Source organism: Paramisgurnus dabryanus, chromosome 16 (genome assembly GCF_030506205.2).
Source record: "Paramisgurnus dabryanus chromosome 16, PD_genome_1.1, whole genome shotgun sequence".
NCBI lineage: Eukaryota > Metazoa > Chordata > Actinopteri > Cypriniformes > Cobitidae > Paramisgurnus > Paramisgurnus dabryanus.
Window position 1 is genome coordinate 36,776,658 of NC_133352.1, and position 14,320 is coordinate 36,790,977.

A 14,320-nucleotide genomic window follows, 5' to 3' on the forward strand; every position below is an offset into this window, starting at 1 on the left:
ACGTTTTCCAGGTTTTACAAACTGAATGTGGTTCCACTTCCACCTGTTTCTGCAGCAGTGCTGCCTGGTGCGGTGTAGTGGATTGCCTTTGTGTATTGCACTTGTGTTAATAAAGATTGTGTTCAGATTTTGTCTACTGTCTTTATTATTTATTCCTCGTGACTTGGTGGTATAAGTCTTCCACTTTGTTCCGCCTCTGGCGGTCTGGAGGTATGAAATAGAACGCTGGTTACGAATGTAACCGTGGTTCTATGAATAGTGGAAGACCGCCAGAGTTCTCGGTCACTCGGAATTGCGAGAATGACCATTGAGACAGATCATGACGCGTTGATAGAATATATATTTGGGCGTCATGAGGTCACGGGATGACAGCCAATCAATAAGTTCTCGTAGCCAATGCGCGAGCGCATGATATTCCACTTTGTTCCGCCTCTGGCGGTCTTCCACTATTCATAGAACCACGGTTACATTCGTAACCAGCGTTACTTACTACTAGCCTTGGTCTATACAAGACTGGATATGTGTTTGACAAATGATGGTTGTTTTAGTTATAAACACTTTATTACTACTATAGGCTACTGTAAAGTAAGTGTATACATGGACATGCAGTGTCTTAGGCTGCATAAGTCATCATGACAAGTCTTATTTCAGAATATTAACAAATATAAAGTTGACTATTATTATTACTTAATCGTAATTTGTTATCATATGCTTATGAATTGTAAATGTAATGGCCACATAATTTAAATAACGTCTTGATGACGTATGACGAATTATTTGATTACGCAGCTCGTTAGAATGCTGGATTCTGATTGGCCAGTTTTACTACCCAGATAACAACCGCCTGAAACGAATAACTCAAAGTAATCCGGACGCTGCAAATCCTTTTGACAGGTACAGTTTAATATTACACAAAATTCAATATAAATATGTCTTTTAATAACATATAAGACAGTGTATACGTTATATACAAATGATTTAACCAAATATTGTGTTTGTGACATTTAAACGTCTTGTCTTATGTTAAAAACAAAAGCAAACAGGTTGTCCTCGTTACAAAGAAGCAAATAAAATATTTCAAATCAATATTTAATGTTCATTACCTTACTTATGAGGTAACTAGCTGTATACACAGAGGTATAATGAACAGTTAGCAGGTTGATGTCGTGAAATTAAACCCTTCAGTGTGATACTTTGACCCTGATACCTAATCACATTGACTGTCGGGTTTATTTCTGCGATAACAACCTGTTGCTTATAACTTATATTACATTATCCCTTACATATCACCTCTGTTAACATTATGCGTGTGTTAAAAACAGAGGAGAGCAGGCTGGTTATTTAAAAACTAAAGTGTTTTCGTGACGAATCAGACACACTGTCTGCCACCCTCACTAAAGCAGCAGTGAAGAACTGACGTCGAGCGCCATCTATCAGATTTTGATTGTATTGCACCAAATTAGAAATTTCGGATCCAGATATCTGCTATAAACAATGCCCAAAAATGTTTACAAATAACGAAACAATTTACAGTTCATGCCACAATGCAACCATTCTACTATAACATACACAATTTATTCTTTTTAATTAAATATCACCTTACAGTATTTTTACACAGTGATTCAATTCCTTGTTACAATTATTATATAGGTTTAAGCCATTGACAGACATACATCATTAACTTAAACATAGCCTACATTCCCCTAATTGTATAACAAATATCAGTAATATCAGATATTGGAAGTCTTTGTTGGTATCAGATAAGACATCTTGCATTATATTCCTAACATTACTGCACAACAACAAAACAAATACCACCAGCACCAGCATCAGTTATCAAATTACACACAACTTAAATTTAACAGCAATCATTTATAGCTCAAATAAATATGTTTTTAGTCCACATTAACAACTAATCTGACAGCACCTTTTCACTCACAATTATAACAATAAACCAAAAATTGTGCTGCACAATGAAAAAGTGGAGATGCCGGGGATTGAACCCGGGGCCTCATACATGCAAAGCATGCGCTCTACCACTGAGCTACATCCCCATGTGAAACTGAACTCAAACATCAGCAATATAAAGTCTTACTAAGATCATACACCTACAATTAAATCATGACATCGTCATTTATATGTATAGCATTTAAAGATGCGGACAGTTCGCTATATTATACCTATATTATGAACTTTACATATCAATCTAAAAACATGTTGCAGCACAGCACAGATCTTTACTTCACACTTCCGCTCCGCATAAAGTGACATTAACGTTACACTTGCGTAAGTTCCTTTCTCGAAACACAAACATCCTACACACCAGAGTGATGCCTGCCAAAACATTTTAAAATTCACCAACGTGATGTTTTGTTTAGTGGATGGATACCTGTTTGACCGTAACGGGATGATGATTGACTAGAAAAGTTATGTGCACATTTGTGCCTCACGTGTATTCAGTTATTACAGCTTATTAATGACACAATATAGGTTAGGCCTAACCACCAGCGCGCACAGGTAAACTGGACATCTCGTGTTTTCTCCTGGACGAGCTGTTTTTCCTCTGGGTGTCAGTATAATCATGACTTAAATCGACGCACTATTATGGATGACATTATTTCTCTCAGCTCGGGCAGCGACGACGGCTCTGATGTTGTTTTTATAAACACTTATCAAGAAGACAAAGACGACGCTGTGCCGTTTATACGAGAAGAATGGCTTCCAGTTACACCTGTAAGTTTGATTTTATCATGCATTAAACTCTTAAGGTTTCTCTTTATGGCCGCATTCGTTTGGCCACCGAGTGGTAAGACAAGTTCGTTTACATATGTAAAACCCGCGCTTTGTTTACGATGTGCGCCTGAGCAAATTTTGGCATCCAATCGATTTCTACCACGCGTGCTTTCACATACTGTAATGTCCCTGTTTTTAACCGGGTGACTTTAGTGATTAACTAAAAGAGACTAGTGATGTTTGAAACTAGTGCTGCTTATGTCAGCGAGGAAAGCGTCACACGTACTGTTTTTGACCGTTTCGCGCGAATGTCCGGTAACGTTAGATGGTCTGACGCAGCATCTCAGGTGACATTATCTTTGCCTTCTCTTTTACTAAATAAACTAATGCAGGTTACAATCGTGTTCATTTAAAACATTGGTATCAACGTTTTTGTATGCTTTGTTTTCAATGTGTTTACTATGAGAATGTGTTTTATATGGGCTTGATATTTATTTCATTAATGACATTTCCATTACTTTACACCTGAACTCTTAACAATGAAAATTCATAAAATGATTTTTCTGTTGCAGAGAGGATTCTTTGTAGTAGAAATTGTAATGTTATTAAGCAAGGGCTGTTTATGAACTTTTGACTGAAAGGTTCTTTGGGTAACAAAAATGGTTCCTCTGTTCTATGGCATCAGCGTGAAGAACCCTTTTTCTTTCAGACATTTATTTTTAAACGTTGTGCATCGTACATTATCATAAATATCAGGTACATGATTATATGTGGACGCGCAGTTGGTAAACTGATAATTGGCCATTTTTGGGTGTGTCCTTTAAAATGCAAATGAGCTGATCTCTGCATTAAATGGCAGTGGGTTAAAGTTGTGACATCACAAGGGGAGCCAAATTTCAATGAGCTGTTTTTTCACAAGTTACTGGGTTGATCTTTTTCACAATTTCCAGATTTCATTGGGGACCCAATTATAGCACTTACGCACGAAGTCAGATTTTCATGTAAAGGCCTCTTTAAACTATAGATGGTTTTAGCAGTAACAACATAACCAAAGAGCTTTCGTAGAACAAAAGTAACTTCCGTTAAACTCCACAAAGAATCAATAACAACAGAGTCTTTTTAGAGAAGTTTATTTCTGATAACAAGCTAAATAAACAACAAGTAGATTACCTTAGTTCAAATCATAGCTAAATCATATCAAAAACTACACTGAGCTAGGGGTGGGCGATATGACCAAAATCTTCTATCACGATAGGATTAATTTTATATCATGATAACGATATGTATCACGGTAGAGTTTTTTATGTTTTAATAAGGTTTAAATCTTTAATACCATAGAAATGTTCATAATTCTCACAAAAAACATATACAAGCATAGAAAGAAGATAAAAACAAACAAAACTCAAGCTCTCTGAAGATACACAGTCAATAAGAATGATAATAAATAATTATGCATGTATGTATAGGCCTATATATATTTTTATTTAAGGTAGAAAAGTGATTTAATCAGGAGCAGTGAGAGATTTTTTTCTCAATGCTGTTTGATTAACACGAGTGACAGACAGGAGCAAAATTAGGTAACTTCCCCTTTAAGACCAAAGTCCGGATCCAATACACTGTTACACATGCGCTTTCTCTTTTAGCTGTTTACTTTCTCTTAAGACCTTACTGGTCGTGTTTATGATGATGCTTGCAAAGACGGGAATTTTGACGCATATGTGTATTTAAGGCCAATAAAGCGGGAAAAATGCTCACGAGCTTAATAAGCAGAGGTCGCGCGACTTGCGCGCTCCTCACAGACAGAAAGAGCAGCGGTTGCGCGACTTGTCCGCTCCTGACACACAGAAAGAACGCACGCATACAGATCTGTTGTCTGTGTTTCAATGGCTTAAAATAACTTGTTTTAAAACTGCAGTGCTTAAATACGTGTACAAACGTTACGTTTTCGCGACCACACGCACAGGAGCGTGACGTGGGCACGTAACCTCGATAGAAACGATAGTCCAAAATCTCTACCGGTTGACAAATTTCTACCGGTTAATTTTGTCTACCGGTTTATCGCCCACCCCTACGCTAACATTACTGCGTGAAATGTGTCCTGTCTAATCTATACAATCTTACAGATCGGCTGCCAAACCTCCTTTCACATTGCGCTGATCCATGTGATCGCCATCGTCTTTAGGAAACCTAAACATTTGTTATTTTCTGAGGTATTTTTTCCAGAGGTCAGTTTAGCCACTAGTCAGACCATTAAACAAACTGAGACCGGAAGTTAAGTTGCGTAACCATGACAACACACATGCGTCCAATTAAACTTTTTATAGTTATGGTAGTAAAACTGTTTACTTTTCGTAAAGGTTGAGCCGTCACCTCTTTACTGTCTCTATTGCAAAGGCCATATGGCTTTTGGTTGACCTCTATTCACTTGACTTTATCTTACTTCTCACTTTTATGTTTTTACTCATGTTTATCTCAGGTTCTCATCGATATCACCGATCAAAAGTTGACCCCTTCTATTAGAAAAAGCTCAAAGAGGAATAGCATTTCTCCAGTCCTAATAGATCTAAGAGAAGTCTGTCCATCTGATGAGGATTCATCATTAATAGACAAGCACGATAAAAACTCTGCTGTGCGTCCACTAACAGGATCTCAACGATGTGAATCTCAGACCAGTTACATCGATAAAGATGTAGTCAGTCCTGAGTGTTTCCGATCCAGCAGCGTACGGTCTGATCTCTCCGTGTCACCTCCTCAGGAAAACTTTTTGACAGAGACAATTATCCAAAGGACAAATTCAACTTTAGTGTCTGAACAGTCGAGCTGGGACAAAACGTCCTTTGAACACTTCAGTGACATTTCAAGTAAAAACCCAAAGCCTTTTGAAAGTTTATCTGAAGTATTAAAAAACTCTGTTACGGTGTCATCTGAGAACACTACAGACGCACAACTCTCTAAAGCAGAGCCCGAGCAAAGAACGTCTTCAGAAATATGGGGTGCTGGTTTTTACTCTCCTACTTATAGCCTTGACAGCCCATATTACTGTCCAAGTGAAGTAGATGCGATTGTATTCTCAGATGTATCCAGTAACACATCATGGAAAAATCAGCAACCACCTCAGATCTTAGCGTCCGATACGGTTTCATTGAAGGAGGACGGTGAAACTACAAATATTGGTGAAAATTATTCCGTAACAGAGATTCAGGCTTCGTCCCCCAGCACGGCTCCTTTGTTGGGTTTATCTCTCCCCTGTAGTCCAAGGCTTACATCTGTACGCAGTCGGTCCAGTAAAGCAAACAGTCCCACCTCCACCGAGCTTCTTGCCAGTGACACAATGACACATTCACCTGGTCGGTCACCAAGTAGCCTCAACAGCTTTCCAATCTCTCCATGTTCCTCACCATCCAAAGCAAGCATCGATGAAGGACACGAAGATGTGCTAGATAACGTGGAGTCGGATCTTTCTGAAGACAACACACAAAACAGACAATATATTTGTCTGGCTGAGTACAGAAAATTGAAGCAGTGTATGGTTGGAACCGTTTCCCATATGGTACGTTTTCTTTCTTTTTATTCATAAGTATATATCAGGGCTACTTTGATCGCTGTTGTGTCCTTATATTCTTGCTTTATCTGAAACCTTGAACAAAACCCCAGTAGCTTAGTGTTGACATAAATGAACAACAACAGAAGTGCTCTTTTATTTGACAGCCCTTATGACTAGTGTTGCTTTCTTCAACGAAAAGTATGACCAAATATAGTCGTCAAAAAACCTTTATCACCTGAAATGAGACGAGACGCATCAGGCTTGTTTGAGTTCATGCGGCGCTGCGCAGGTCGATCAGCGAAGTTTTCCGCTTGCAGTCGAGGGAGGAGCTGCTTGCTGTAGTGACGTGTGCCCCATGTTTCTTTTTTATCATCGCAAATAAAGTGAATTAGATGGTCATTAAAAAAAACCTTTTAATAAAAACTTGCAACCAGAAACATTTTATATCAAATATTTTAATTTCTGCTTATAGTGTATGCCCGAAACAACGAAAAGGGAAACAAGCCAAACATTACAATAGAGTCTGGAATTTTCATTTTTATATACTAATATATATACTTATATATAATTTATATTATACTATACACAACACAATATAACACATATTTACACACAATAACGTGTTTTACTTATTATAGAACATGAATTTATAATGTTTATTGGTTGAATTAAACTTGAAACGCACATGATCAGTGTCATCAGTGAGGCGACACATGAGGAAGAGCTCTGTCGTCATCAGAACTCCATGCAGCTGCTCTGTAGCATAGATATGTATAAAGGCTAGATGTGTTGCGTCTCTAACGTCATCACCTGGCAGCCATCTTACCACAGGCAGCTCGCTCACTCGTAGCATTGAGTTTAATGGTGCAGGTATTTTTTAAATGACCATAACTTGCTCAATTTTCTACCAAATTACAAACGTTATTAACGTGGCTATAATTCTGGATGCTTCAACATGTTTTGTGAAAAATGTTTTTTTAAGTATAAGTATGCAGTGTCATAGGTACATCTTTGACGTTTATAACAAACCAAATGGTTTGAAAATCTGTAAAAATTTAGGGCAAGTTATATGGTTATATGGTGCTATGAGTGAGCGAGCTGCCTGTGGTAAGATGGCTGCCAAATGCGGACATTCCACTCAGCTGGCCAGCAGCGCGGGTGAGACATCTAGCATTTCTACATATCTATGCTCTGGAGAGGCTGCTTTGGCTGAACTATCCGGCTACTCTCGAAACACTCTTGCGGTACTTTAAAACCATACGTCACCATCACATGCCTTCAGCGCCAGCTCAAGTCAGTTGCCGATCAGTCTGCACAGCGCTGCATGAACACGAACAAGCCGTAAAAACATAAATGCTGGTCGTGTGACGATGAGACTATAATGAATAATGTTGATGAATAAGAACGAGACTAAAAGTGGTTTACAAAATGAAAATTATTCTAAAATGTCTCTTCATTTTTGTTGACCAAAGCAAGAAATGTTATGTTATTTCCTCTCTTTTAGCCATCCCTGTATATCTGCGCCCCCACCACCTCACTGCAGATGATTGTGTATGCAATGGTGCTGCGCAGATAGATCTGCGAAAAAAAAAATCAAAGTACAGCGAGAGTGATTTAAAAGCATGCAGAGCAGTCTGGTCTTGTGGTGCTTTAGTTTGATATCATATACGCCATCCTTTTGCAGAACAATGTCACAATTAATGGACAGCTATGCCCGGCAAGACCGCATTCTGTCCTTCCCAATGGACAAATCCAAAATAAAACCCGTGCATCACTTCCAGGTCAGTTCATAAGCCTGTTAAAATGTATACAGTGAGGAAAATAAGTATTTGAACACCCTGCTATTTTGCAAGTTCTCCCACTTAGAAATCATGGATGGCGGTGTCTGCAAATTGTCATCGTAGGTGCATGTCCACTGTGAGAGACATAATCTAAAAATGACAATGTGTGATTTGACCAGCAGCGACCCTGTTTGTGTGCTTTGCTTAGACTACTTCTGTTTTGATTATTTAGACTTTTATGTAGACTCTTTTACAAACAGTCAGGTCACTAACTCAGAGGTTAGTAAAATAAATATCTTGTAAATTCAAATTAGAGAATCTTTCATGTCTGGAATGGATGTATTCTTAATATAGTCTATAATATAACAATAATATAACAAGATGACTTTGATAAAAGAACATGTTGGTTTCGTCCATACTAGGCTTTTACTGGGTACTTTTTGTTTCGGTTAAATAGAATTGCATAACAAAAAAGAGACTAAAACTAGACAAAAATAGTCATGGATAATTCTGACTAAAACCAGACTAAAATGCCCAGTCTTTTAGTCAACTAAAGCTTTACTAGACTAAAAAGAGTATGAACGTGACTAAAACTAATAAAAACTAAAATGACAGCTTAACAGAAAGACTAGACTAAATCTAAAATTCAAACAGGCTGCCAAAAACAACACTACGTTATGACTAGATGTTTACTCTTCCTTCATTGCATAACGAGAATATTTTAGATTCACAAGTGAATGTTGAAAATAGCTTAAACCAAGATAAAAACCCTACTATCACAGCCAAATATATACACAATAAATAAAACATTTACTGTTTTAACAGCTTGCCGATGGGGAGGAAGACGAAGACTTTGGTTCTCCTGAACCGCTTTGTCGTCAGAGCCTCAGTTTGGTCAACAGCACCATTGAGGAGAATTATCCAGAAGGCACTCTTCAGCTGCTCGCCGACTTCATTCAGCCTCGATACTTCCCACCTGTGGATGTCACCAAACACCTGCTCAGGGGGATTTTCTTGGACCCCCAAAGCTCAGATGTCCTGGCCATAGAGGCCTATAACCTTTTGATGAAGACACAGAGGTAGTGTGATCTGAGGTTTTTGTGTTTTAATGAAATAATAAATTCAGAGTGAAGTTTGATTTCAACTCGGGTCGTTTCCAACCTGCTCTGCTCATTCCCGTCCTGTCAAAATGAAAGCAGAATTAAAAGTTGGGCAAACAGACCAATTGTGATAAATATTTCTGTTCAGATACCACCCAGCCAATACATCTACAGTCCCGTGGGATTGGCAACTGCTGACGTCGGTTATGGAGGAACGTGTAAGGAGAGAATATTTTTAATACTTAAAATATATTGATTATATATATATATATATTCAAATGTTTCACACTTATTGTACTTTGTGTTTTAAGGATGACAGTAAGAGGTTACGGACGGAGATTCGCTGTTTGCTGCTGCAGTACGTGCTGAAGGTTTTAGAAGATGATTTTCAGTTCAGACTAACAAAACAGTGTCTTCATCTCTCTCTCGTAAAGAAAATGATTTCTTGTCAGCTCAGGTTCACACATGTCAAGTGAGTTACAACCAGCAATTATTAACTCATTTTTGGATAAGACCTGATTTTGTTATCATGTGTATAATGTGTTATAAGCTCCTGACTCGTGTTCTTAGGGATCTTTTAAACTGGATGATGAATGCTGCTAAGGAATCAGTGAACCACAAGGAGACCAACAACTATCTTAAGTATGTGACGTGGTCATTTTCTCATCATCATAGTACCTTCCTTTCTAATTATTGATATAACCAGAATCTATTAATTTGTCATAGGATTGTTTTGTCGCTTCAGAGGATGTTGACGTTGGCCCTAGAGGTGGACAAGAACCCCGAAAGCAATTCTAATAAACTTTCACAGGAACTTTTCTTAAGACTTAACACCATGATTCCAAGCAGACAGATAAGGTGACTAAACAAACCAACGCAAGCCCTTTCACATATTTCAATTCATTTATAGCTTTGACTAAATCAACTCTAAATAAAGAGCCCTTCCACACAGAGACACGTTTAGCTCTGTACGTAAAATATTGTATCGTATCTGCGTTTTTGAAGCCTGAATTCAGGTCCAGAGTGGAAAAGTCTGAACACTGAATCCTTGCAGTTTCGTGTCTACTGCCAAACTTTATATTTTGTGATGGGATGATGTCATCACCCCACACCTCGACCCTAGTCAGACACCGCTACGTCACGTAATGCCGACAACAACAATGGCAGACTACATGCTTGTGTTTGTGCTGCAGAAGGTAGTGAGCCCATTACCTTTACTAAAGCAAAATCTTCTGCTCCTTTGCTACAAATGTTGCAATACTCTGGGAATTTTCAAGGCTGAAAACTTTCCATGGAAATTAACAGGAATATATGGGAAGTAATGGGAATAAACTGGGAATTTGAAAAACATTCTGTGATGCCTGTAACGGGGAACTTTTTGTTACAAAACTGTATAAATTTCTTTGTTCTGATGAACACAAAGGAAGATATTTTGAGAAATGTTTGTAACCAAAACAGTTCGTAGACCCCATTCACTTCCCTAGTACTTTCTTTTTTCCACCATGGAAGTGAATGGGGTGGCAGCGGCTCAGTGGTTCTACAAACCGGAAGGTTGGTGGTTCAATCCCTGGTTCCACCTGACCACGTGTCGAGGTGTCCTTGAGCAAGACACCAAACCCCGGCTGCTCCCGACGAGCTGGATGGCGCCTTGCATGGCTGACACCGCTGTCGGTGTATAAATGTATGAGTGAATGTGAGGCAACATGTAAAGCGCTTTGGATGGCATTGGGTCCGTTTGTAAGCGCTATATAAATGCAGTCCATTTACCATTTCAATCACATGCACCCATATCACTGATGTAATCTGCATGTACTTGCATGTATTCATGTAAATTTGTTTAAAACTTTCGTGTTCATATTTCCTACAATTTTTAAATAATTCCCTTGAATTCCCATACATTTCCGTTATGTTTCCAATTTGGAACATTTCCAAAATTCTGTAGATTGAGTTCCCATGGAAAGTTTCCGAAAATTTACTGGAATTTTACCAAAAACTTTTTGCCTTTTTTTAACCCTATTTGCTACTATGATGAGCAACAAATGATTATGAACAACAACAAGGTTCATGCACAAGCTCCCAAGTCGTCGTCTTCACTGTTTTTAGTGCATCTCTGTGGCAGAATTACTACGCCATTTCGTTGGTTTCGTGTGTACAAAGATATTTCTTGATGACGCCGTGTTTACAGACTTTATTTTAAGGTGTTTTCACATAGTTCATTTGAAAAGAACCAAACCCAGTTCAATTAAAGTGAACCAGAAAAGTACTAGCCGAATGTGACCTCAGTTCTTTTGGTGTTCACAGTATAGTGGACTCAAAAGAGGACCCAGATCTTTTTTTGGTCCTCTTCAGAACTGAAGTGATCTCAGACCCTTTCTTGTTCACATCACAACTTCATAAGAACTCCGACCCCAGCTTTCTGTGCAGCAGTTGATTTTGAAACGATGTCAAAACGACACGCGAAGCCGACCGGGACCTCATTGATTTCACATATCAAAAACAAATCGAACCACAAAAGTACCCAAAAGCAAACCGTTCGGTTCACTTTCGGGTCCTTTTACGGTGGTCTGAGATCACTTGGTTTGTTCACACAAATCTGAACTGCTCTGAGAGTGTTTGGAGGGCTCAAACGAACTAGGTGTGAAAACACCCTTAGAATGATGAAAAATGAGATTGGATAGGGAAAGCTCAGGCTTTGTGTGGATGTGTTTGCTGTTATAATAGCACATTATAGGCAAAATTCTAATTCTACTTTTTTTGTGTGTGTGTGTGTGTGTGTGTGTGTGTGTGTGTGTGTGTGTGTGTGTGTGTGTGGTTTGTTAGACTGTTATTGTTAAGCACAATAGAGAACAAACTGCTGAAATCCAAATTACTGGAACGACTGATGGAAGATGCTTGTTCTCACAAGAGCACCTTGCTCATGTCTCTGGGTTTGCTGCTACACTTCTTCCAAAACTCCACGCTGGCTTCAGACCCTTCTGTAAAACACAAATCATCTTTACTTTATTTTATAGCAGATTTGCATTGATGTTCTGTATGAACTCTACTGATCTCATCTTCCTGCGTGTTTGCCAGGATGGGGAAGAGAGATGGAGAAGCTGGGGTGAACTTTTACAACTTCTGTGGATGCTGACGCTCAGTTATGAAGAGGCGGTAACGGGTAATGCATACATTTATCAGCTAGTACACAACGCTATGGCACAAACATGTAAGATCCTTTTAATAGCCTTACCCTGCTGATAAACCTTTGTTTTCAGGTCACCTCAACCTCTCCATCACAGAGCGTTATGATGGGTCACGCGCTCCACTGTGGACCAAAAAAGACCAGGTGACAAGTTCAGCGGTGCAAGAAGCGATTAATGTCTTCCTGTCTCGTGCAGTGAAAGACATCGGTCAGACTCTTTCCACAGACATGAAGGAGTCCCTTTTTAAACTACAAGACCACATTATTAATTTCTCCAAAAATATTCAAATAAATTGACTCTTGTAAATATTTTGTTTGTATATTTTAAATACATCTGTTTTAAATACTTGGAAATGATTTGTGTAATTGTTCATTAAGACTCCCTAACAGAACAACACTTAATGAGTGCACTATTCAGCATCTTTAAGACAGGGCTTTGTGTATAATATTACCACAGAATAAGTCTAGAACTGCACCTGTTTTTTGTCTTTAACAAATTTTAAAGTTGCCATGAAATGGAAGTAGCGATTTGTATTATTTTGCCTGTGGTGACGTATATCCGAATGAAACGGCTTCTGAAATGATAAAAGGTAGGGCGGGAACCCAATCGAGAACTGATTGGATCATTGGAAGTCAGGTCATGTTGCTATTTGCTAATCGCTGTCATCTTTTTCCAGACCCTGCCCACCCTACATACCGTATGACCGGAAGTAAAAAAAATTAGGCTTGTTTGCCTTTATTTGTTGCTGCAAGAACTTACTGGGGGATGATGTAAAAATACAGAGGGAGCGAGTTGAAAGTAGACGTCTCCGTATGATTTCTTGCTGTACTTTGCCTGTTGTTTCTTGTGCATCATCTTGTTTCAAGAAGGGGAGAAGATTTGCATTTCTGATTTAAAGATTATGAGGAGACATGAATTGTTAAAATATAACAAACCTCACAGTAAGTTGTGTAAAAAATACCACAATATTCCAAAACACATGACAGATTTTCATTTCAATTTCATTGCGACTTTAACTCTTCTGTGTGCAATAATGTTAAAACAATCTTGAGGAAGACCCTGAAGAAAAAATATTTTATATATCTTTGATCATCTCAAAATTAGGTAACCAGAGCAGCCATCGTGATCCTCTTCAAAATAAAGGACTCCTCCCAGTGATGGCATTAAAACTGAGGTGCCCAAAAGATGGCCCACAATGACCTTAAATTTGGCCCTTCATGCCACGTGAGATAAAGAAAAAGGATAAACGTCATTGACACAGATGTTCATATTTCTAATTAAACAGTTTCTAATATGTAACATTTTTGTTTTATTTGTACATTATAAAAATGTAATCAAATGCAATGAATTAAAGTGAATTATTTTTTTTATGTACATGTATACTTGAGTGTAGCCTATGCATCATGAAACTCAACAAACTTGGGTACTATAGGTTAATAATAATATTATAGGGTGATAATACTAAAGGCTAATAATAGAGAGGTTGAGTGGCACACAGACAAAAAGAATTTAAAAATATCTTTGAAAATAAAACTGCATTAGTTTATGTATAAACAAAGTAATGTTTGCTTATTTTTTTTTATATTAGAAAGTTATAAATTGGGAGATCTGGGCAACTTTAATTTAATATATATATATTTGATTTTTGGCCATTGGTAGGAAAAAGTTTGGGCACCCCTGGCATAGAAGAACTTCTAGTTCACCAAAGAACCTTCAATCAATCAAAGGCTTCAGAACCTGTCTGTGTCTTCACTACAGAGAACCGTTTACTGGGATGTTAAAGTTTCTTTAAAAGTGTAAATAATGTTACACATCATGTCAAATGTACATGTTGTTTAAATCACAAAATACAAAACAACTTCCGTTTGTAAGATTATCTAAGTTTTCAAAACAGCTTTCCCAAGATAATAATGAAGTATCTCAAAACCTAAACATCTCTATGTAGGCAGCTGTCTGTGATTTGAGACACGACCTGTGTGA

The 14,320-nt window shown here is 38.1% G+C and overlaps 1 protein-coding gene and 1 non-coding gene across 3 annotated transcripts; one reads left to right on the forward strand and one right to left on the reverse strand.

The window, feature by feature from the left end:
* Positions 1-1,982: 1,982 nt before the first annotated feature.
* On the reverse strand, positions 1,983-2,054 carry trnaa-ugc (transfer RNA alanine (anticodon UGC)). The gene has a single exon. It is a non-coding gene; the product is annotated as a tRNA-Ala (tRNA).
* Positions 2,055-2,283: 229 nt separating this feature from the next.
* On the forward strand, positions 2,284-13,714 carry simc1 (SUMO interacting motifs containing 1). Of its 2 annotated transcripts, none has more exons than XM_065242806.2 (10): positions 2,284-2,733; positions 5,210-6,283; positions 8,884-9,137; positions 9,307-9,376; positions 9,470-9,630; positions 9,729-9,800; positions 9,885-10,016; positions 11,979-12,135; positions 12,231-12,315; positions 12,413-13,714. In XM_065242806.2, exons 1-10 carry the CDS (start codon positions 2,605-2,607, stop codon positions 12,634-12,636), a joined length of 2,358 nt encoding a protein of 785 aa, XP_065098878.1. In that variant the 5' UTR covers positions 2,284-2,604; the 3' UTR covers positions 12,637-13,714. The 2 variants fall into 2 exon arrangements, with proteins under 2 accessions (XP_065098878.1, XP_073668289.1); XM_073812188.1 differs by lacking the exon at positions 2,284-2,733 and adding an exon at positions 2,949-3,080.
* The last annotated feature ends 606 nt before the right edge of the window (positions 13,715-14,320 follow it).